At 35.9% G+C, this 23526-nt stretch overlaps 1 protein-coding gene across 1 annotated transcript in view; it reads right to left on the reverse strand.

Annotated features, from left to right (window-relative positions):
• Positions 1 to 23526, reverse strand: part of FBXO8 (F-box protein 8) — a 42818-nt gene that overhangs the window by 9349 nt on the left and 9943 nt on the right. Inside the window, exons 2-3 of the mRNA XM_040231971.1 lie at positions 17262 to 17598; positions 15572 to 15698 (exon numbers count right to left, since the gene is read on the reverse strand). Coding sequence (XP_040087905.1) covers positions 15572 to 15698; positions 17262 to 17590 — 456 coding nt within the window. The 5' untranslated portion in view covers positions 17591 to 17598. The remainder of the gene's footprint in view (positions 1 to 15571; positions 15699 to 17261; positions 17599 to 23526) is intronic.

Genomic DNA, 23526 nt, shown 5'->3' on the forward strand with positions numbered 1-23526 from the left:
AAGAGATACAAAACTAATTCTAATTTACTTTCTAAAAATTTACAAAATATAAAAAAAACTAATGTGATCCATTAAATAGTATATAATTCTCTAATTATATGATATATGCCATTTTTAATATTCCTTGATGCTCCTCACTTATAAACAAACACTGGCATTTGCCTTATGCAAGCATCATAAAATTGTTGGTCATTTCCTTTTTCTACGGACTACATGTTTGAAAATTTAACATATAATCTCACTTGAGTTCTCCAAAATCAATTAAACACAGAGGAGGAAGCAGATGGTTTTAAACACAATCCTGAAAACCAGCAACACAAACTTGAAATCAGTAGCACTGTTGGTTTTGAGGGAAGACGGCCTCAATTTCAAGCCTGGGATTCCTCTGGAAAGGAAGATTACTTCAGAAGGGCTATTGGAGTGAAGGGTTAAGAGATGACACAACATAAAAAGGCATAGGACCAGATTACAATTGTCTTCAATAAGCAAGCTGGCAACCATCCAAAACTATCTTGTTTTGTAAGCAGTAAATACAAAAGAAACTACAGCATGAACTCTGTTGAATAACTATGTGTTTGTTTAATACGTGTATAAGTATTGTTGATTTTTAAATAAAGTTTCAGAAGAATGTTACAGAGGAATCCCTAGACCATATTGGAGGTGTTGTTTAATCACTAAGTTGCGACCCCATGAACTGCAGCACGCCAGGCTTTCCTGTCCTTCACTATCTCCCAGAGTTTGCTCAAACTCACGTCTATTGAGTTGGTGATTGCTATCCAACCATCTCATTCTCTGTCACCCCCTTTTCCTCTTGCCCTCAATCTTTTCCAGCATCAGAATCTTTTCCAGTGAGTCAGCTCTTCACATCAGGTGGCCAAAGAATTGGAGCTTCAGCTTCAGAATGGTGCCGAAATCAATCAAAGGGGTTGATTTCCTTTAGGGATTGACTGGTTTCATCTCCTTGCTGTCCAAAGGATTCTACCACCAAGAGTCTTCTCCAGCACCACAGTTCAAAAGCATCAATCCTTTGGCACTCAGCTGTCTTTATAGTCCACCTCTCACAACCGTATATACTGCAAAAACCATAGCTTTGACTAGACGGACCTTTGTCAGCGAAGTGATGTCTCTGCTTTTTAACACCCTGTCTAGGTTTGTCATAGCTGTTCTTCTAAGGAGCAAGAGTCTTTTAATTTTGTGGCTGCAGTCACCATCCACAGTGATTTTGGAGCCCAAGGAAATGAAATCTGACACTGTTTCCACATTTTCCCCATCTATTTGCCATGAAGTTATGGGACCAGATGCCATGATCTTCATTTTTTGAATGCTGAGTTCTAAGCCAGCTTTTTCATTCTTCTCTTTCACCTTCATCAAGAGGCTCTTTAGTTCCTCTTAGCTTTCTGCCATAAGAGTGGTCTCATCTGTGTATCTGAGGTTATTGATATTTCTCCTGGTACTCTTGATTCCAGCTTGTACTTCATCCAGCCCGGCATTTAACATGATGTACCCTGGTGCCTCAGAGGTTAAAGTGTCTGCCTGGAATGCAGGAGACCAGGGTTCAATCCCTGGGTCGGGAAGATCCCCTGGAGAAGGAAATGGCAACCCACTCCAGTACTCTTGCCTGAGGAATCCCATGGAAGGAGGAGCCTGGTAGGCTACAGTCTATGGGGTCGCAAAGAGTCAGACACGACTGAGCGACTTCACCTTCACCCTGCACATAAGTTAAATAAGCACGGTGACAATATACAGCCTTGACGAACTGTTTTCCCAATTTTGAACCAGTCTGTTGTTCCATGTCAGCAACCAATCTGTTGCTTCCTGAATACAGGTTTCTAAGATGGTAGGTAATGTGGAGAATTCCATGGACAGAGGAATATGCTAGACCCTATAGCATTAATGATAGTTATTAATCAGGACTAGAACTCTCAGCAGTATAGATATGTGCTTCTGTGAGTCTGTGTCTTATAGGCAGCAAGGAAATCATGACCCAATACTAGTCTAAATTAACACAGTTTTCAGAAAAAGGAAGGGTGTACATGATATAGTAAAATAAGTGTCCAATTCTGGATGTTGCATTTTATGGGACATATTGACAAACTAGAACCATCTGAATAAAGGAAACCAGGGTCTGAGTGGGTTGTTGGAAGGTTAGACTTTATGTTAAATAAGGAAGAACCAAGGAAGATAGAGATATTAGGTCTAAAGATGAATCTATTTAGGAAAGAAGAAAAGATGAAGACATTGAGACATCTGAAGAGGTTAAGAAGACTTGTGACATCTGTTGTCACAAAGAAAATAAACACTGTGTGTGGTTTGAGTGAAGACTTTAAACTGATGAAACTTAGAACTTCTTGCCCCCCAAAATACATACTGTTAGGTTTTCAGTGATAGAAAGTAACAAGTATCAGAGTTTCACTCTAAGAATATATAAAAATAGTGACTTTCAAGGGGTCCCTTTTCACATAGTAATGGGAAAAGTGGAAAACTAAGGCATGAGCAAGGTGAGAAAATTGAATACAAATCTACTGACTTAATGTATTAGTACGTGTGTGTTAGTCGCTCAGTCATATCCAAACCTTTGTGACCCCATGGATTGTAGCCCATCAGGCTCCTCTGTTCATGGTATTCTCCAGATAAGAATACTGGAATGGGTTGCCATAGGAGAAAAAAATGGCAAAATTAATGGCAAAAAAGTAAGAGGACATAATTGGAGCTGCAAGTAGAGGAGAACAGGGGAAAGGATTGAAAATACAGGTGGGGTCTAAGACACTTTCTCAGCCTGGAGGACAGGATGGCTGTACTGGTTCAGAGACAGGTGTTTGGAGAAAGCATTAAAAGACAAAAACAGAGTGCACGTTGGTTTTCTTTTTAGGGAAGATAAACCATCCAGAAAGAGTTGGACAACATCAAACTCTTGGCTCCTTGAGCAAAATGGTAAAGATTTCTATCAACAGTGGTGGAGGGTAAAACAGGAAATCCATTAGGAATAAACAAAAGGAATGGTAAGCAGCAATGAAAACCCAAGAGAAGTTAAGGTGAATTCATCTCATCTCATGTTAAAGCTTTAAATAGAATACATGCTTTCAGTGATTCAAAGATAAAATATATATATATATATATCAAGAAATTCTGTAAAGCATCCTCCATGGAGTACATCACTAAACTTTATTATGCAAATGACAGCACCAAGACTTAAACAGTATAATTAGAGTGGTAAGTTGTTTAGACATAAAGTTTATTTAGGCAGCAAAAACAAGTAAGTTAAGAAAACACATGCAAATAGCTAAAACCAATATTAAGAAGGAATTCAGACTGAAGAACGATATGTTGAATGAAGCTCAGTCCCCTACACAATGCATCTCCCCATTTTCTTATTACTAAGAATGGCTCTTTCACACAGCAATTTCTGTTTTAAGATATACATCCTTTGTTTTTCTTCTATTGTATTAAACTCATGTTTTTCTCTATTTTTAAAAATCAAATCATTATTACCCATAGTGTACTTCAAAGGCAAAAATCTACTATATATATGTTCAGAACCAAAAAATATATATCTGGGGACAAAGTGAATTCTAGGAAACTAGGCATGGAAAGTACTGACTTCTGCTGTGAACCTAAAACTGCTTTCAATGATAAAGTCTTAATATTTTATTTTTTTAAGTGCTGAATACTAGTACTGAAAGTACTGGCAATTGGCCCAGACACTTGGCAGAAACATTGTGTAACAGTTGGTATCAATAGAAAAAATTACTAATAAAACAAAACTGACATACTAGGGAGTATCTTTAATGTGTTTTCCTAAAGAACAACTTAGGAAAGAAATTTAGTGAAAAAATTTGCTTTAACTAGTTTTGTTCAAACTTGCTGTTGTATAAAATGTAAAAAACAAGTATTGCAGCGACTACTTTTCAGGCAATAAATCTGTCCTTTGAGCATTACACAACAGAAAGCAAACCGGACACTGCATTTGATTTCCTTTTTAAAAGGACATTTGAAAAACTTTTAGAATAACAATCCTTAAATTTTAACAATAAATATTTATAAAATGAAATACTTCAATCTAGATTTCTAGTTTTTGTTTCAATATGGAACTGATCTATTAATAGTCAAGTGTACATTTTAACCACAGGGAAATGAGCAATTGAAATGTAACATTTTCATACTAAAAAAACATAAAAATAAGATATTATATTATAAAAGCTTTAATTTTAAAATTTTAATTATTTCTAAAAAAAATTAGCACATCAGGGGAAGCCCTTCCCCCAGTCAGAGTATTCCCATTGTCTTATTTGAAAATAGCAGCAGCAGTGGCTAAGATGATAGCTCTGATACTATTTCTCCTTTTTCTAGTGCTATCATAATTGCTAATAAAAATGTAAAATCTATTAATATTAGCCAGCACAGAATTTCTCGTTCTTCCTATTTATTTAGAGAACATGGGCACTATAGTTAACGGAAAAAACACATCTAGAAATTCTTCTAGGGATATATACTCTGCAAATTAAAATATCAACACTTTGTATTTTAGCTGAAGCAAAATAAAGATTATATTACTTAAAGGGCAAGTTCTAAAACTAGGTATCCATGTTTTTATGCTGTCATTTCATTTCATTCTACCCACTAAGTTTAGCTATGCCACTCTCTGGTGTACAACACTGTCCTGCAGCATGTAACTTCAGAAATGTCACACAATACTTTTACTCATGGTAATTTAATTATCGTTAATCTAATCAATAGATTGAAAAGACTAAAGGAAAAGCTCTGACCAAATTTTTAAAGTTCTCTACCTGGAATTGGTCAGAATCCCAAATTCTGTCTGGAAGATGATGAAAAGTCATGAGTATGGAATATGGACTGAAGTCAGCTTACTCATGGACCTGTTTGAGCTGGCAAGGATTTCAGTCTCCAAAACCAATTTATGGAGGGCTTTTGGTACATGAAAGTACACAATGCTGAGGAACTGCTAAGAACAGTCACACCTACACCCTAAATTATTTGTAGCTATTAGAAAATGTCAACAGGAAACTCAAAAAAAGCAGGGATATTTCAAAGAAAATAAAAATAAAAATGGAAAATCATCTCTAATGGAGTCCAGGAAAAATGGAGGCGAGGTGGAGGACAGATCTTTCTGTTTCTTTTTCATAGGAGAGAAAGCAATGCCATCAGATGAAAATAACATGAACTTCGTTGTCTAAGGTTTCAAATAACACTACAAAGTTCCTATTCATTGGTTCTAACAGCTTCAAACAGAAAGCAAGCTGTATCTGTGAGTTCTAAGAGTCATCAGGAGTCACACCCATCACTGGGACAGACCACTGCATGAAGATGACGTTACTTCTAAAGGGATAAATTACTCAGTTCACTTCAGTTCAGTCCCTCAGTCATGTCCGACTCTTTGTGACCCCATGGACTACATGCCAGGCCTCCCTGTCCATCACCAACTCCCGGAGTTTACTCAAACTGATGTCTGTTGAGTCGGTGATGCCATCCAACCATCTCGTCCTCTGTCGTCCCCGTCTTCTCCTGCCTTTAATCTTTCCCAGCATCAAGGTCTTTTCAGATGAGTCAGTTCTTCATTTTAGGTGGCCAAAGTATTGGAGTTTCAGCTTCAACATCAGTCCTTCCAATGAATATTCAGGACTGATTTCCTTTAGGGTGGACTGGCTGGATCTCGTTGCTGTCGAAGGGACTCTCAAGAGTCTTCTCCAACACCACAGTTCAAAAGCATCAATTCTTTGGCACTCAGCTTTCTTTATAGTCCAACTCTCACATCCATACATGACTACTGGAAAAACCATAGCCTTGACTAGCTGGGCTTTTGTTGGCAAAGGAATGTCTCTGCTTTTTAATATGCTGTCTAGGTTGGTCATAACATTTCTTCCAAGGACTAGGTATCTTTTAATTTCACGGCTGCAGTCACCATCTGCAGTGATTTTGGAGCCCCCCAAAATAAAGTCTGTCACTGTTTCCCACTGTTTCCCCATCTATTTCCCATGAAGTGATGGGACCAGATGTCATGATCTTAGTTTTCTGAATGTTGAGCTTTAAGCCAACTTTTTCACTCTCCTCTTTCATTTTCATCAAGAGGCTCTTTAGTTCTTCTTTGCTTTCTGCCGTAAGAGGAGATAAATTACTACTAAAAGTTAAATATATCAATCATTACTGTAATTATATTGACAAAATTGCTGGTAGGCTATGTAAGTTTCTAGAAAAAGTACTATCTCTAATCTGTCTGTAAATTAGAAAAAGATAGCATTAATCAAAATATGGAGATAAATCTCTATTAGGTCAAGGTATGGTTACTAACACTTCAAACTAATGACAAAGTGACACATTTCAGCACTAATGTTGTCTAGAATTCCTGCTTTATAAAAATCACACACAAACATTTCACTTGCCATATGTGCATTTATAGAAATACACATACACACATACATATATAGCTATTTAAATGACAGACTTTGATAAATAAAACTTACAATTTTATATTATCTGGAATATACATTTATAAATATATTTTAACAGCTCTGAAGCAATTTTCAAATAAACAAGACTTTTTAAATGTTTTCCTGACTGAGAATAAATGAATACTTTTAAAAGGACATTAAAATTAAAAAAAAAAAAAAGGTTTTTCAGAAACCCAAATCTTATTACTAGAGAAGCTGGGGTTTAAATGGTAGTCTTGTTGTCATCACATGTGCATACTCTTTCATGTAATTGAAGTCTCTGTTCATCCTACCACTATTTCAGCCCAAACATGTTTAAATTTGAGCATAATGTTGTATGTACCTCGATTTACTGTTTAAAATGTCTTTTAAAAGATTAAGCATTACCACTGAACCAAAAAGTTACTGGTTAATAACACTATTATTAAAATATGCAAAAACTGCTCATCACATGTCAGAAAACAAAATTAAAGGCAAAGTTTATCACTATCTAAAGCTAGAAGATGCTGGTGTTTCTGATACATACTTGATGAAGGACCATTACTCAGGTGTCAAATATTTAACTCAGTTCAGTTCAGTTCAGTCGCTCAGTCGTGTCCGACTCCTTGCGACCCCATGAATCGCAGCACGCCAGGCCTCCCTGTCCATCACCAACTCCCGGAGTTCACTCAGACTCACGTCCATCGAGTCGGTGATGCCATCCAGCCATCTCATCCTCTGTCATCCCCTTCTCCTCCTGCCCCTAATCCCTCCCAGCATCAGAGTCTTTTCCAATGAGTCAACTCTTCGTGTGAGGTGACCAAAGTACTGGAGTTTCAGCTTTAGCATCAGTCCTTCCAAAGAAATCCCAGGGCTGATTTCCTTCAGAATCTACTACAATCCAAAAGTTCTAGGAGACAAAGAACCCCTCAGCCTAGAGCAGTACCTGCTGCTAATACTATGGTGTGTGCAGTTGTGCTTCTAGTATAAAATAAAGCTACAGTTTGGTGAGCACTAAGCATTTAACACACACTATTTCATTAAATCTTCATGACACCTCCATGATATACATACTACTATTATTCCCATTTTCGAGTTGGGGAAATTGAAGCACAGAAGGTGTAAATAATTTGCCCGAGGCCAAAGTTATATCCCTAGGAAGTGGAGAGATACTTAATAAATATCTGTTGAATGAATGCTCAACTCTTTCTGTATAAAGCTTCCAGATGACTTTCAAGAGAAGCTGTAAACTTGTAAGGATTATATAATTCAAACAGGGGGGAGAAAAGACAATTGTAACATAACAAAGAAAAAAAATGTATCTAAAACCTATGAGTTAGATAGGTGCACCATAAACACCTCAAATTATAAACTCATAAAGGTTCAAATCACTATTCCAAAAATAAAAAGCGACCTGTCATTCTAATGATACATTTAACTGCTAATAAGTGGTTCAGAAAGATCTTAAGACTTTCATTATGTAGAAGGTATCTCTAAAAATCTTATGAAAGGGAAAAACGTTACATAATCTTATGGATAAATGTACACTACAACTAGCTGGTTGAAAATTCATAGTGTTTCTTTAATACTTCCATATTTCAAAGCTGCAATTAAATTGATAGATGGTGTGCAACTGATGACATCCAATAACTGAGGAAATACTGTCTTTTCAATTTCTGATAAAGCCGTCATATTTGAGTGACATCTACTGTGAAACTGGTAGCAACAATTTCAAATTCAGGAAAGACGTTCAGGGGAGACAACTACTTCCGATGGTAAAGCTGAGAACTTAAATCTTGAAAGCGATGTCAAGTTTCACTGAAACTGTGGTTACATCAGATGAAGAAGAACACTGGAGAGGTGTCAAGGTGGTCAGATAGGGTATAATAAGGAAATAAAAGACAAACAGAATTTTCTTGGAAATGTATTTAAACTATAAATACAATACTGCAAGGTTTCTAGGAACATTTATCTAAATTGGTAACTAAATTCATATAAAGAAAAAAATCTCCCTGATTTTTAGCATTTCCTATTTTAAAATATGAAGTATGAGCACTGTGGTGTCAAAAATATTATAATTAAAGTATACTAATTTTATTCTTTCCTATAGTTCTTAGTCCTCAGTACACTGTGCATTAATTTCAGTATGCTTTTACTCCAGTAGCAAATTAGTATTTCCTATAACATACAGAGGGCTTCCCTCATAGCTCAGTTGGTAAAGAATGTGCCTGCAACGCAGGAGACCCCGATTTGATTCCTGGGTCGGGAAGATCCCCTGGAGAAGGGAAAGGCTACCCACTCTAGTATTCTGGCCTGGAGAATTCCATGGACTGTATGGTCCATGGGGTCGCAAAGAGTTGGACACAACTGAGCGACATAACATACAGAGGAAAACAAAAGCAAAGCCAATCAGGTGGTTTGGGTGATGAATAAACTATGGAATACTCTAGTCCTGAATCTTTTTCAATTAGATACAGACTAGAAGGGGGCCTGGAAAACTAATTTTCTCTAAAGCTTCTGAAAGGTTTATGCCAAGTCTATAAATGTTCTTCTGCGGACTGATTTCTAAAGCACGTGAGGGAATGACTTGGAGACAGGGGAGGGTATGGGAGGATGGTCAAAGACACAGTATGGTCAGGACAAAGTATAAAATAAAGTTGATCTAGTAGACACCAGACAAAACCAACACATGATAGATCAGACTGAAACAGACAGAAACATACATACATACGCACATACCAACATATACATCATGTTGCCCTTAAGAGAGTTTTAATGTTTAGTATGACTAAATGCTGTTATGTATGACTAATTTTAGTTTAGTATGACTTGAGTAGCTATACCAGGTAGAAGGTTATTAAGTTATCTAGACAGAGGTTAATTAATATTCAGTTAATTAATATTCTGAGAGGAAGAGTTTTTTTGTACTTTGACTCTAACGATGATCAAGGTAAAGGGATTTTGCTAATGAATGAGAGTATTTTATGTCTTTTGAGTATATATATATATATATATTTTTTTTTTTTTTATAGAGAAGGTATATTTGGTAAGGGATTCCTCTCATTGTCAACAAGCTCTTTTTGCTCTAAATAAATTTTCATCAGCAAACTGAAGATAAAATTAATTTGCTAATGAGAACCAGCAATGTCTATTTTTTCTGAAAAAACTTGGCTCAGAATTACATGTCAAACTCCTTTGAGTTTGGGTGATGATGATTATGTAGCATTAGTAGGTTTTAACTACAAAGAGCAGGAACCTCAATTCAAAAAATGTCCAGTGATTTATTGCCTCGTATAAGAAGTCCCAAATTACTAAGGCTCTAGGATTTTTAGGCTCACACACGGAACACAGACCCAATTCTTTCTTTCCAGTGTGTCTTTCTGGGTGTGTTAACAACCTACATGGCTGCAAGGTGGTCAGAGGTGTTTCTATCACTCCATCCCTATACACCCATGTCCAGAAGTACACGTGTGCACAGACAGCACACAGTATTCTTTCTTCCAATCTCACTGGATTACATGGATGTCATGGAAGCCAAAGGGAATGAGAGCAACATGATTAGCTTGGGATAATCTATACTCAACTCCTGAGGAATAGAGGGGCTGTTGAGGGTCTTTATCTAGTGATGGGATTTAAATCCTACCCATATAGGACTATAGGGATTTTTAAAAAAATAACTTTCACAATAGAATATAGTGGACTGGAAGGAACTCTAGACATCTCCTGAGTTCTGCTTATATTCTTTTGTTTTTCTGCACTGTGTAGCAGTAACTATTGCCTTCTGGTAATTAAGTATAGTCACTTCAACCACAGAATAATTATCTATGCTTGTACCTTTTCTTCCTCCCTTTAGGTCTATTTGTTCAGTGGCACAAGGACCTAATACAGCGAGAGGGTAGTCTCTGCAAGCAATTTGAACTGTTGTGTCTCTGATGTCAATACTCTTGCCTTGACTATTAATGTCTCTAAACCAGCAAAGCCCCAGGAACAAGGGAAGCAGAATCACACATTTTTCGAGTGGCTCACTAGTGAAAACACTGCTGCAGACTCTTGGAAGCCTGCTCAAAGGCTGTTTCGCTCTTTCACTGCTTCTAGCATCTCAGCCACAGTTTCTAAATCATGTTAAGTCTAAGCCAACTGCATAACCCTTTCTCTTCTGTTCTCCACTGGTCTAGAGGTGTTCATGTGATTCAGTTCAGGTCATAAGACATGAGCAGAAGCATACTGAAGGCTCCAGAAAAGAATTTTTTCTCCTTAATCAGCATAAGGAATTTGAGGAGTGTGCTGCTGATCTTTTTGCTGAGGGTACTTTCATATGAGAATGTGATGCCTTGAGTAGTGGTAGCCAGTCAACACATTGAGCTCCCACTGTATCACTGAAACAACTTTGGGATAACCATTCTGGGTGTCTTCTGAAGCAAATAAATTTATACAGCTTAAACCACTATTAGGTTCTTTGTTCTTTCAAGCCAAAAACACCTAGATGAACCATACAGGGAAAGTAGGTACCACATAAAATGTGGTACTGAGTAGAGCAGCACAGTGAAGGGGAGTGAGGACCCAATCATTCCTAGACATATTTTAGTTTGTGACATTAGCTAAGTGCTTAGGCATTCTCTCTCTGTGCTATGAGGCACTGTTTAAAGTACACCCATCTAACTGTCAAACTGGCTCAGGTTCTACTATATGGCTTAAGTTTATTCCTGAGAGACTGATCTAACTTCAGTGAGAAGATAAAGTCAAACTTCAAGGCCTGCAGAGCTGGGATAAAACCCCAAAAAGCGGTACATTTGCCAAACTAAAAAGCATCTTTTGTGGCCTGTCAATCTTCCCTGGGAGTACCCCTGTTGCAGGAGATTTTAACAGAGTTAGTGTAGAGAATGAGACACCAAGGATATGTTGATGAATGATCTGTTCCAAGTTATTGACACAAGTACTTAATCAGTGTCTACAGGTAGTTATTTGAATACAATATTGCTATCAGGTTTGATGTCCTACCCTTATTTTCCACACTTAACATGAAAATATAGAACATGAATAAAACTCTTGGTTGTCTAGACTCAAGTCTGTTTTATTATTATTATTCTTGTAATTAATACTATCAGACCAAAGGAAAGAGAACAAAAAATTATAGATCCATAGACTTTAAATAGGAAAGGAGATTATAGGTAAAATAAACATCATATAGCTGTCAGTGAATAATAGGGTATTTCCATCATTTAATCCAGGTTTATTTAATTCATTTAGAAACACATTCACACAGAGTAAGACTACAGATAATCTACCCTAGCATATCTCAGAATGTGTTCCCCAGAATGTTACTTTATAGCTCTCCATCCCACCTCGCCCAAAAGAGACTATGACAAAAAAAACTCACTCACAACACTTTCCTCTTAGATATTCACAATGGGCATGAATATATTATAAAGGCTTTGAAAAGTTATTCTTTAAATAAGCCAACTAATTGTAACTTATTATGATCAAATTTATTAGACCTGGGAAATCTCTGGACTATGTCCATTATCTTGTGGAATAATTATTCCAAAAACTACATTTGGGAAATGGGTACTTCCTGATGATATCAGAGTTTTCTACCTCCAGGAAAATAGTTACTGTTCATCACTGCTTCTATGGTATGAAGTCATGGCAATGAACATTTTGGTGCTGTATACTGGAACAAAAAAGTAAGATTTTATATATGAGACAATGTAAAAATTGAGTACAAACACCCAAGTTCTTTTCTATAATGGAGAACTCCAAATTTCCTGTTTGTATTTTAGCTGGTCCAACAACAAAAAGATGATCCCTTGAAAATAATTTGCTTACACATTTACATCTAAAATATATGTTTAGGTAAAATTTAAAATGTTTCTCATAATAGATTTTATCCCAGATCTGTCTAATAAAATACATATAATTGTATGCACGTGGCTCTTTCTACATGAACACAGGAAAAATGTGCTTATATAGTGTTTAAAAAGACTTCTTTACCTGACCCCAATGAGGATATTGGTGCTTCCCTGATGGCTCAGACGGTAAAGCGTCTGCCTGCAATGCGGGAGACCCAGGTTTGATTCCTGGGTCAGGAAGATCCCCTGGAGAAGGAAATGGCAATCCACTCCAGTACTCTTGCCTGGAAAATTCCATGGACAGATAAGCCTGGTGGGCTACACTCCATGGGGTTGCAAAGAGTTGGACATGACTGAGTGACTTCACTTTAATGAGGATATTATTTTAAAAATTTATAAACATATATAGAAACAAAAATAAGCTTATAACATAAACCATGTTCACTACCAATTTCAGCCTCTAAATTTACAAATAACTATGTCAAGAAAACATTTATTACTCAGTGGAATAAGTTACTGGTTTATAAGTAAAATTATTTATTATAATAATGCTGGGGAATAAAATCACACACGTAACTTGTACATGCAGGGGAAATATGGCCTAATATAAACAGATGGTTTTTAGCACATTCCTTTACTAGAATGTGGTCACCTGCCACAAGGTACACAAGCTCATGCACAAGATCAAGACTTTACATACAGCTGAGATCACAACGTCATGCATATAATAGCAGCGTGCTAGACAATCGTACCACAAACTGTGCAGAAGTTCTCCCCCACCCCATGAGCCACTGCCAGCAGCTGCTGTGGAGTTTGGTTACCCATATCCGTGACATGAACGATGTCCTTTGGAGAATCTTGCTCCCTGTGGCTGTAAGTATTCTTATTTTTATAATATTTTAATGATGCTTGCTATCAAAATGTTAAGTACAGAACTAGAAATTATGGAAAAGTAGATTTATTACAATACTGAACAATTATATACATCTTATCTCAGGTACTTAAAATAAACACCGCTTACATTTAAACATAACATCAAACGTAATTAATTAGTAATTACTTCTCAGGCTTAAATAAACCCAAATAATACATCTGATGACAGTGCTCCAGTGAGGGGGAAAAATAATCAACCTCCATAGGTACTTTCTGATTGCTAGCACTAAAAAATCATGGCAAGAGTCATTCTAAGACCTGGCTGAAATATGATTCATGTAGGTGAGTTCTATATAAAAACATCTACTAGGATGATCTTTTGATTATATTTTGGTTGGTTCAGTCAATGAAAGCAAGTGTAGAATATTAATTAAAATACTTCTCCTCATTTCTTTGCACCTACAAGTGTAGTTCAATGTCCTTCCATGCCTACTTATGTCCTAAGGGTACTCTGGTAAAGAGAGAATTAGATTTTGTTATTAGGCAACAGCTGCTTGCTGAGAGCCTGGGTGATGTTCATAAAAGTACAGAAGCAGAATTCTGGAACCAAAGTCACTTTGAATGGTTTAGTTCCATGCTCCCTGACAACAGTATGTGCCCCTTTCAGAACAGTGAATTCAATACTTCTGGAATGCTCCAGGATATCTTTGAATCAGGTCAGGGAGTAAAAGAAACAAAATACAGCCAACTCTCAATAACAATGGGAGGTAGGATGGATAAGTAAAAATCTGAAGATCTAAAAATCTTATTTTTAATTAGTAACTTGAATCCCCTCTTTAAGCAAACATTTGACTTTTATAGTTTATTGTCAGATAAAGAGGACTTTAATCTTACCTCTTTTCTCTGCCCCCCTCCAAACACTCTAGAGGAGGTACAAAAGAACTCTATAGTCTGATATATGTAGCTGCAAAGATGGAAACATATTTTGACATCTAACTTTTCCAATTTAGATATTTAAAACTACCCATATAATATTCTAGTATATAAGGGCCTATCTGTAGTTTCATTTTTGCATAAAAAGGATGCTTTATAATTTATTTTAAAAATGGTACTCTTTTAGCAAGGAATGACTACTTACCATAATCAATATGAGCAATTACATCCAACTTTTCTGACTTTGAAAAGCTACAACTCAGTACTTACCAAGTTACACTTTCCTTAGAATGTAATATTTGCAACTGATATGAATTGGGGATGACAGTTTTGCTCAACATTGGCATAATTCATGACTGGAGCCAGTATGACTTGATAAATTAGTCCTACTAAGACAGCCCTGTTATAGCTGCCTTTCCTGATTCCCACGTATCTAGAGTAAAACACCATACCCCTCTGCCTCAATTTTCTAGTAATCATCATTCAATTAACTCAAGATACTAATGCAAAATATTTCTTATTGTAACACTAGTCACCTGTTTAAACTGACAACATCAATATTATACTGGTTTTAAATGTATACTTTGAACTTTAACTTCTAATAAATCATTCTACTTTCATTAAAAGTATGTCTTCTTTTCATTGAAAATAAAAGTGGTGAAAGAAGAGAACAAATATAACATATCTGTTCTTTATAACATATTTGCTTTATAAATATATACTTTGTTGTATTTGTGGGGCTAAGGCTTAAATGATCCACCCAAAAGTCGTAATTTCTATTAAATTTATAAGAATAAGAAACATTTCTAAAAATCTGAACTTTTCCAGAATATATTGAAATAAGAATAGGGGAGAAGGGGAGCCAGCAACAGAACTGTCTTCATATTTTGATCACTCATATCTTAAGAAATGATTAAATAATTAATTCATTTCAAGCAGTTCTTTTTGATTCTCCCACTCTCCCTCTTCTTTGTGTTTGCTTATTGTCTTAAGAAAAAAAAAAGAATCAGATAATTAATGCAAAATTATGCAATTTTTATAACAATCTATAAGTTGTTTCTATGTTATCATGGGATTAAGATTTTTAAAGGCATTATTTAAAGATATTTTGATGTGTCACGAACTAGAAAAATACCCTTTGTATCCTCTGATAATCATAACTAAGTGGAAATTAGGAAATGAAGAAAATGCTGCAGATAAAGTCTGATGAATATATTTTGTGCTCTCAACTGATAATGTAGTGGTATCTCAACCAAATGTAGGCGATGGCTGCATGTGCATCATGGAAGCTGCCATACAAAGTGAGCAGATAGCAAGATTAGTACTTGACACAGTAAGGAAGAAAGAAACGACTGAGTCACACAGCAATTACCCAAATACTGGGCTTCACAGTGATTCAGAAGTCATGTTCAGAGACTTATAATTTTACTTGCAAATTTATTATGTTGGAGCAGTTAAGTTCAACAGTTACAAATGTTCAAATTCTTCACTTACCTCATCTGGGTTGGCATTAAAGGTGAGACTGCCTTCATCCAGCTGCATATACAATTTTCTGAAAGAAAATCCTAGAGGTGGGTTCTTGTTGTAAATGGAACAGTGACCCCAAGTGGATTTACACAGCCTGTAAGTATGATAAAAATCAAACGAGAAAACATGACCAGATTGAATCTTCTAAGTTAAAGACGTATATACATGATAAAACAGTGATATGAAATGATATAAAATTGGATTTTACAGCTCTGAAGTATAAACTGCTTAATTTTATGCTTGTTTTATTTATTTACTAGAGTAAAACAGACAAACATCTTCAAATTCTGACACTTAATAAATGTGAATTAAAAAGATTAGTAATATTCGAGTCCCACTGAAGTTAAACATTAATGATGACAATGATAACAGCTAACATTTACCAAGTGCTTAACAGATGTCAGGCACTATTTAAAGCATTGTAATAGTATTAATTTGCTTAATCTTTACAACCATCCTATGATTTGGCACTACAGATAAACACAGACATCATAAAAAAGCTGCCCATGGTCACACAGCTAATTTGTGTAGAGGCAGGATCTGAATCAAAGGAACTTACTCTCAAGCTTGCAGTACTAACCAAGAGTCTAAACAGAATTAAACAACTATGTGCTCCATTGTGAAATATAACTCAGTGGGGGATGGGGGAACTGCTGGGCAGAGGGAGAAACTGTAATGCTGTAACTTTAATACTTAAATGAAAAGTTGCAACATTAAGATTAGTATATGTTAGGATATTGCTTTAAAACACTGGTTCTTTACTATCAGAGCTAAACATGACTTTTTACAAAATCTGTAATACTTAAAATACCTCAAAACACATTGTTTCTATTAATACACATTGGGACACTTGTTTCCAATTTTGTTCAGGGGCATTAGCTACTGGTTATTATTTGAAAGCTAACCTTTCATCTTGTTACAATTCCTAGAAATTCTGGATGGATACCATAGTTTCACTTTCTGATATTATTGATTTTTGACTCAGACTGCCAAATTTCCTTCTTTTCTCTCTTTTACACACACATGCACAGAGAGAAAGAGAGAGAGAGAGCTTACAGGAAAATAAGAAAGTTACTATCTCAGCCTGTAACATCAAAATTTCTGAGGAAAGTGGGTAGAATAGTCACTTTTACATGGGAATATCTTCTTCATAGTTAATTTATATCATTGCATTTTTTTTCCCCAGCCAAATGAGATGATTCTGTAACAGGGAGTTTAGTAACTTGTTTAGAAAATTATCAATATTTTAACAGCCTCTTTAGTCCCATAGCTTTTGACTTTTATTACTAAGCTATGTCAAGGCAACAGAACCTCTCCTAAATTAAAAAACAAAAACTAAGCCAGCCTTTAAATTTCTCAAGGAAAAAAAAAATCCAAGAGTCAGAGATATAGGCATAAAGGAAGCATTTCTCTTAGAAATGAACAATCTAGATTTAAATCCCAAATGAAAACTATATTCTGATTGAGTTCTGATAAGCATAGAAATAACCTTTTTTTTTTTTACAAAGTTCAAATATAGGACCATAAATTAAGTTTGATGAGAATATTAAAATGGAAAAAAGCAGCACTCCACCCTACAAAAAAAAAAAAAAAAAGCATTTAGGCAAGGTTATACTTAAAGAGATATCTGGGTCAAATATGGTAAAGTTGAACTTACCCTTGCCAGAGAAGTTCATCATTGGCCAGGTCCTGCCAAACACAGGAAGCTAAGCAGAGGTCGGTGGCATTCAGGTAGGACAAGATGGTAAAGCTTAGTTCGGGAGGCAGCATTTCCAAATTAATGAATCCTTCCTGTTCTTTAGACTTTCTTGTCTTCAGAAGATGATATATGTCAATGCCCCCCTGGACGTGTTTGCGATGACTGGTGTGAGACATGGTGCTGGCAGCCACCCTCCTGCTCTGCTCTCTGCTGAGGTAGCCTTGCTCACCGTAGCCTTCCTGCTGTAGCTGCTGGTTTCTGGCCACTCTCCACAGCCCCTGACCCATCTGCAAGCCTGGGAGAAAAGCCAGAATGGAGTAAGGCTCCATTAAGAAAGTAATCCACCTTTCCCTGCAGTACGACAGGTCTACACGAAGCATTCGTTTATCAGAATTAACATGCCTCATTAAAACATATTAAATGGAATAGCAAATTACAAAGAACAGTCAGAACATTGTAAGTATGAAACTTGGATATGGAGAACTATTTGGTTTGATTATCACCTTTATCTTGGTTTGCTGCTTTTAAAATCCACAGGTGACATAATCATTTTTCACAAGGTAAGATTTAAAAGTTACTGACGTCCTAAAGACTCTTACAAAATTATAATTATGTGGACTTATGGGCCAGTATTAAATACAACTCTGATCAGAGCACAGGACTTCATTTAAAAGGTCCCTACACACTGCTTTTTATCACAACCCAGGCTAAGCTAAGCTAGCCCCTTTTAACCAAATTCCCAGATGCATAACAGCTGTGAAACAGGCTTTTCGTTTAATTCTTGCCAGTCTGCTCTTAAGTTGTAGGCTGTAATAAAATGTAACATAGGCCCTGAAGTCTAATTCAGAAACCTTATAAATTAGACACCTAGATCTCCACGATAAAGACCTCAGTGATGACTATTTGGTTCTGTTGCAGCTTTAAATACAAATCTTAAAATCAATTTTCCAGTTCTTCTCCACATGGTCCTATGGACTCCTCAGAGGTCCCTGGGAAAAGGCAGAAGGGGAGGGGGTGCTCTAGTCTCTTGCCTCCACTCCACCTCCCACCAGAGCAGCTCTACATTTATCTGTTACAAATACCAGACTTCCTCATATGCAAATATTTAGAAGGCTACTGGTCTAGCCTTTCCATTTCATTTGGTTTTGCAAATAAGTAACTTTTCCAGGGCAAATAAATTCATTGAGAAAAATGAAACCAGGAAGTATTTTTAACTAACATAAAAAATTATTTCCAAGATTTCTTTTACAAATAAAATATTCATGTTTTAAAACCCCAAAAAGTTTGGAGGAAGAAACTGGTTTTTGTTCAAAATCATTAAATTTCATTGAATGACCTAACCTTAAAATATGGTTTTGTTTTAATTGGCTGTTTAAAATAAAGAGTAGTAATCAAAATATAAAAAAGCAACCCCTCCCCCAGACTATTGGTGACCAGAAATTCTGAAAATTATCAGGAATAATTTTTGAAAATTGAATTATTTCAAATAAATTTGAAAACTGAGTGGAATTTGAAAGACGATCAAAGGCTATTTTTTCAATATTTAAAAAAGCATGTATATTTACTGAATTGTTGGTTATTATTTGGATAATGACTACTTGTTGATTAAAACAGGAAAAACAGTCCAGGATAATTTTTCACTCTTCGTCCTTGGAAATCCAAAAGCTTAAGCTATAAAGAGATTGGGTGGGGTAGGGGAAGGGAAGGGGGAGGTATAGAGAGAAGGAACATATTAATAATTTTTAAATGTAGGAAAATTTAGTTTTGCAAAGAAACTAAAAAAGGTAGTAACTTTTCCTGCTTATAACACATATTACCATTATGGTAGCAGTTCCTAAAGTAGTACTTAAGCTATAATAATTAAATTCTTATTTTCTATTAGAATGATTGAGATCCCAAACTGATAACACGAAATACTGGAAAGATGTGGAAACTCAAAACAATACAGTCACTTTGAAGACAGTTTGACAGTTTCTTACAAAAATAAACATGCTTTTACCATATGCTTCAGCATTCATGCTCCTTGGTATCTACCCAAATAAGTGGAGAACTCATGTGCATACAAAGACCTGCACATGGACCTGTAGCTTTAGTCATAATTACCAAAACTTGTAAGCAACCAAATTGTCCTTGAGTAGGTGAATGGATAAATTTACTGTGATATATCCAGACAAAGGAATGTTTAGTGCTAGAAAGAAATGAGGTATGAAAAGATACAGAAGAAACTTAAATATATATTACTAAGTAAGAGCAGCTGATCTGAAAAACCTACATCGTGTGTGTGATTTCAATTATAAGACATTCTGGAAGAAGCAAAACCATGGACAATAAATTAACAATGAAAAAAGTACAGAATATCAACAAAAAACTTGGAAAGAACTTTAAGTTTCCTTAAGGTTTAAATATGCTGTCATATTACAACATAAGTACAGCTTAATTTTGACACAAGACTCATAAACATTTAAAAAATTTTATCATAGCCATTTCTCTGCTGATCTTAGCAAGAACATATCTAGAAATTGAATTGATTGCTAAGCTCATCCACAGTATATCTGTTGTCACTTTAGATAATTATATTTATTCTTCTCTTTTGCACTTGCACTACCAAAGGTAAATAATCAAATATGATGATTATGATGTCTGAAGTCTTGAGATTTAAGGCATCTAATGTCAATTTGTATGTACTTCCCTACCTCTTTATGGTGGCATATGGTTAGGCAGCTGTTATTCTTCTCAGGGATGTTGCTAGGGAACGCAGAATCAGTGTGATTTCCCTAGGCTCTGGACTTAAATGGGATCATTTAAATAGAGCACTGGATAAAGGGACTCAGAAAGCATCCAGCAGGTAGAAAAGAGGTAAAGCCAGCAGATGGTTCTTAGGATTAAAAAAAAAGTTAATGGGGAGGGTGGAGGTTTGAGGCATATTATACACATGATTCAGACAAAGAAAACTGCATTTTCTATCCTTCTACTGCTAAATAATATTGCAAATTACCGTTGTGGGATGTCTTTTTCCCTTTAAAGCAGTTCTGGATTCGGGGGAAGAACGCAGCATAATAAATCACTTGAGAAGGATCAATATCATAAATTTCTCCTTTGGAGAAAGGAAAGGGTGTCCACAGCGTTCCATCCTACTCCCAGTCTTCCTTAGGGTAACAGGTGTGTGGCGTGTGGATGAAACTGTCAGAAAAGTGATTAAACTCAAAAAGACATGAGATCCATTGCAGAAGTTGTAAAGCAAGTCACAGAGGGAGCATGGTATTAAGGACTCTGACGCTGAACAGACACTTGAGTTCAAGTCCTGACTCCACTGGTCAGCACTTACAGGACTCTGGGGAATTTACTTCCCCTGTGGCTCAGATGGTAAAGAGCCTGCCCACAATACAGGAGACTTGGGTTTGATCCCTGGGTTGGGAAGATCCCCTGGAGAAGGAAATGGCAACCCACTCCACTTCAACCCACTCCAGAAGGAAATTCCATGGAGTCGCAAAGAGTCAGACATGACTGAGCGACTAACACACACATACAGGCTAAGCTCTGGTTTTGTCATATTTAAGGTGATAATTTATATATACTATAATAGTAATACACACAGTTCAAAAGGCTGGTATATTAAATATTACATATAGAGTTCACTTCACAGATAATTATAAAATGTTAGCTCATTTGTTTTGACAAAACCATATTTTTACAGAGCGAAAATGATGAGCCCTTTGTTAATAAATAGCTCTTTATATAATAAACAATAATAAATAGCTCCCTGATAGCTCAGTTGGTAAAGAATCTGCCTGCAATGCAGGAGACCCTGGTTCAATTCCTGGGTCAGGAAGATCTGCTGGAGAAGGGACAGGCTACCCACTCCAGTATTCTTGGACTTCCCTTGTAGCTCAGTTGGTAAAGAATCCGCCTACCATGTGGGAGACCTGAGACTTGGGTTCGATCCCTGGGTTGGGAAGATCCCCTGGAGAAGTGGCTACCCACTCCAGTATTTTGGCCTGGAGAATTCCATGGACTACATAGTCCATGGGATGGCAAAGAGTTTGACAATACTGAATGACTTTCACTTTCACTTGAGTAATAAAACTTATAGAATGATACTCCAATTATCACATAAAGAAGAATCCATGAGTGAGTCTGCACTGATGATCAATAAACACATAAAGAAAGGAAAGCTCTTCATTATAGTAAAATTCTGAATAATATGGAGTTAGAAAAATTATCATTTTACTATCATCATAGAAAAAATAATTCAGGCAAGAATTATCAATGAGTGCTGAATGTAGAGTTTGATAAAGAATGGAAAGTTTACAGAGTCTCAAAGTATCTGCCCCTATACATTACTCATTAATTACAAAAAGAAATTAAGAAATCAGATAGTATTTAACCAAGTGTTCAAACTTAACTTTTATCAATAAGAGACAAACAGACATACATGCCTCTGAACATATGTGCCTCTGGACCCTGAGAAGGACATAACAATTATACAGTATTTTGGCCAAAAATGTATAAGCTTTATCTAATCATGAGGCATATCGGAGAAACTCAAGTCTAAAATGTTTTTTTTTTCTTCAAAATTGCCAATGCCATGAAGCTAAAGAAAGGAATAATTTTAGATTAAAGGAGACTGAAAAACATGACATCTAAATTCAATGTGTGGACTGGATCATATACTGAAAAAAGAAGAGCTATAAAGGACATTATTGGAATAACTAAAAAACTAGATATAAAGCCTAAGATTGGGTAAAAATACTTATATCAATATTAGCTTTAATGAATTTGATCACTGTGTAATGGCTTTGCAGAATATTGGGTTGACCAAAAAGTTTGTAATGTTAGATGTTAAAGAAAAACCCAAATGAACTTTTTAATATATTCTTGTTCTTAGGAAAAATACTGAATTGTTAAGGCATAACGTATACAACCTAGTCTCAAATGGTTCAGAAAAACAGTAATGTCAATCTCCACACAGAGAGAATGTTAAAGCATGTTGTAAAATGTTTAAAATTTGTGAATCTGGGTAAAAGGTGAAAAGTGTTAGTCTGGCAGTCCTGTCTGACTCTTTGTGACCACATGGTCTGTAGCCTGCCATGCTCCTCTGTTCATGGAATTCTCCAGGCAAGAATACTGGAGTGGGTTGCCATTCCTTCTCCAGGTGACCTTTCTGACCTAGGGATCGAACTCAGGTCTCCTGCATTGCAGGCAGGTTCTTTACTGTCTGAGCTACCAGGATAAAAGGTATGCACCAATTATTTTTATTAATCTCACAAACTTTCTGTAAACAGAAATCTTCTGATTGAGGAATCCAAGCATGTGAAATTGGAAAATAACTGAGTTTGATGTGCACTAAGTTTAAGAAGTACTGTTCTTTGAGCTTAGTGTCATACAGACTGAAAACCATCACTAAGGAGATAAAAGTTCAGCGTCACGGTTTAAGAGTAGTAAGCGACCCTTGTCAAGGCAAACATTAAAACAGTAAGAATTACTTTTGCCATTTGTGATAAAAATTTTTATTTAAAGGGAGAAGAAATGTTTCTTAAAGAAAGTAGAAGGGAAAACACTTTAATTTTGTGTGTGCAGATTTAAGGCTTGGGATTACTGGCTGTGTTCCCTCCTTTTGTGTGTAATATTACGTACACAATATTTTAAATATATTTAATAGCAAATATTAAACAATAATATTGTTTTTGTACTATAAACCACAATTTATTTAATACTTACTCTGTGCCAAGCATTGTGGAAATTTTAATTACATTATGCCATTTTTGTCCTGAAAACAACCTTAACAGGTAGATATTAGATATTATTCTACCTATCTTATAGCTGAGGAAATAGTGACTCAGAGAGGTTAAGCAACTTTGCCCAAAATCTCAGAGCTGATAAGTGGAAAACTAAAGATTCAAACTCAGGTCTGAGTCCAAAGCTTATATTCCTAACCACTGAGCCCTATGTACAGAACTGGCAAAGACAATTTACCATCTGTTTCTTCATCACTAACTCTCATCTCTTTTACCTCTGCAGCTGCTTATTACCTCCACCGTTGCTTCCAGCTGCAGTTTCTCTTTCAAGCTACTGTTCTTGTCGAAAGCACATAGGCTTTGATGTGAAAAAAGATCTACTCCAAACTCCTACACAGAAACTGATTGGACTATAGTCTGTGGTCCTTATTTTCCTCATCAGGAAAACAGTGAATAACTCTTACTCCAAAGAACTTAGAGGGGTTAAG

Source organism: Oryx dammah, unplaced genomic scaffold (assembly GCF_014754425.2).
Source record: "Oryx dammah isolate SB20612 unplaced genomic scaffold, SCBI_Odam_1.1 HiC_scaffold_1, whole genome shotgun sequence".
Classification (NCBI taxonomy): Eukaryota; Metazoa; Chordata; class Mammalia; order Artiodactyla; family Bovidae; genus Oryx; species Oryx dammah.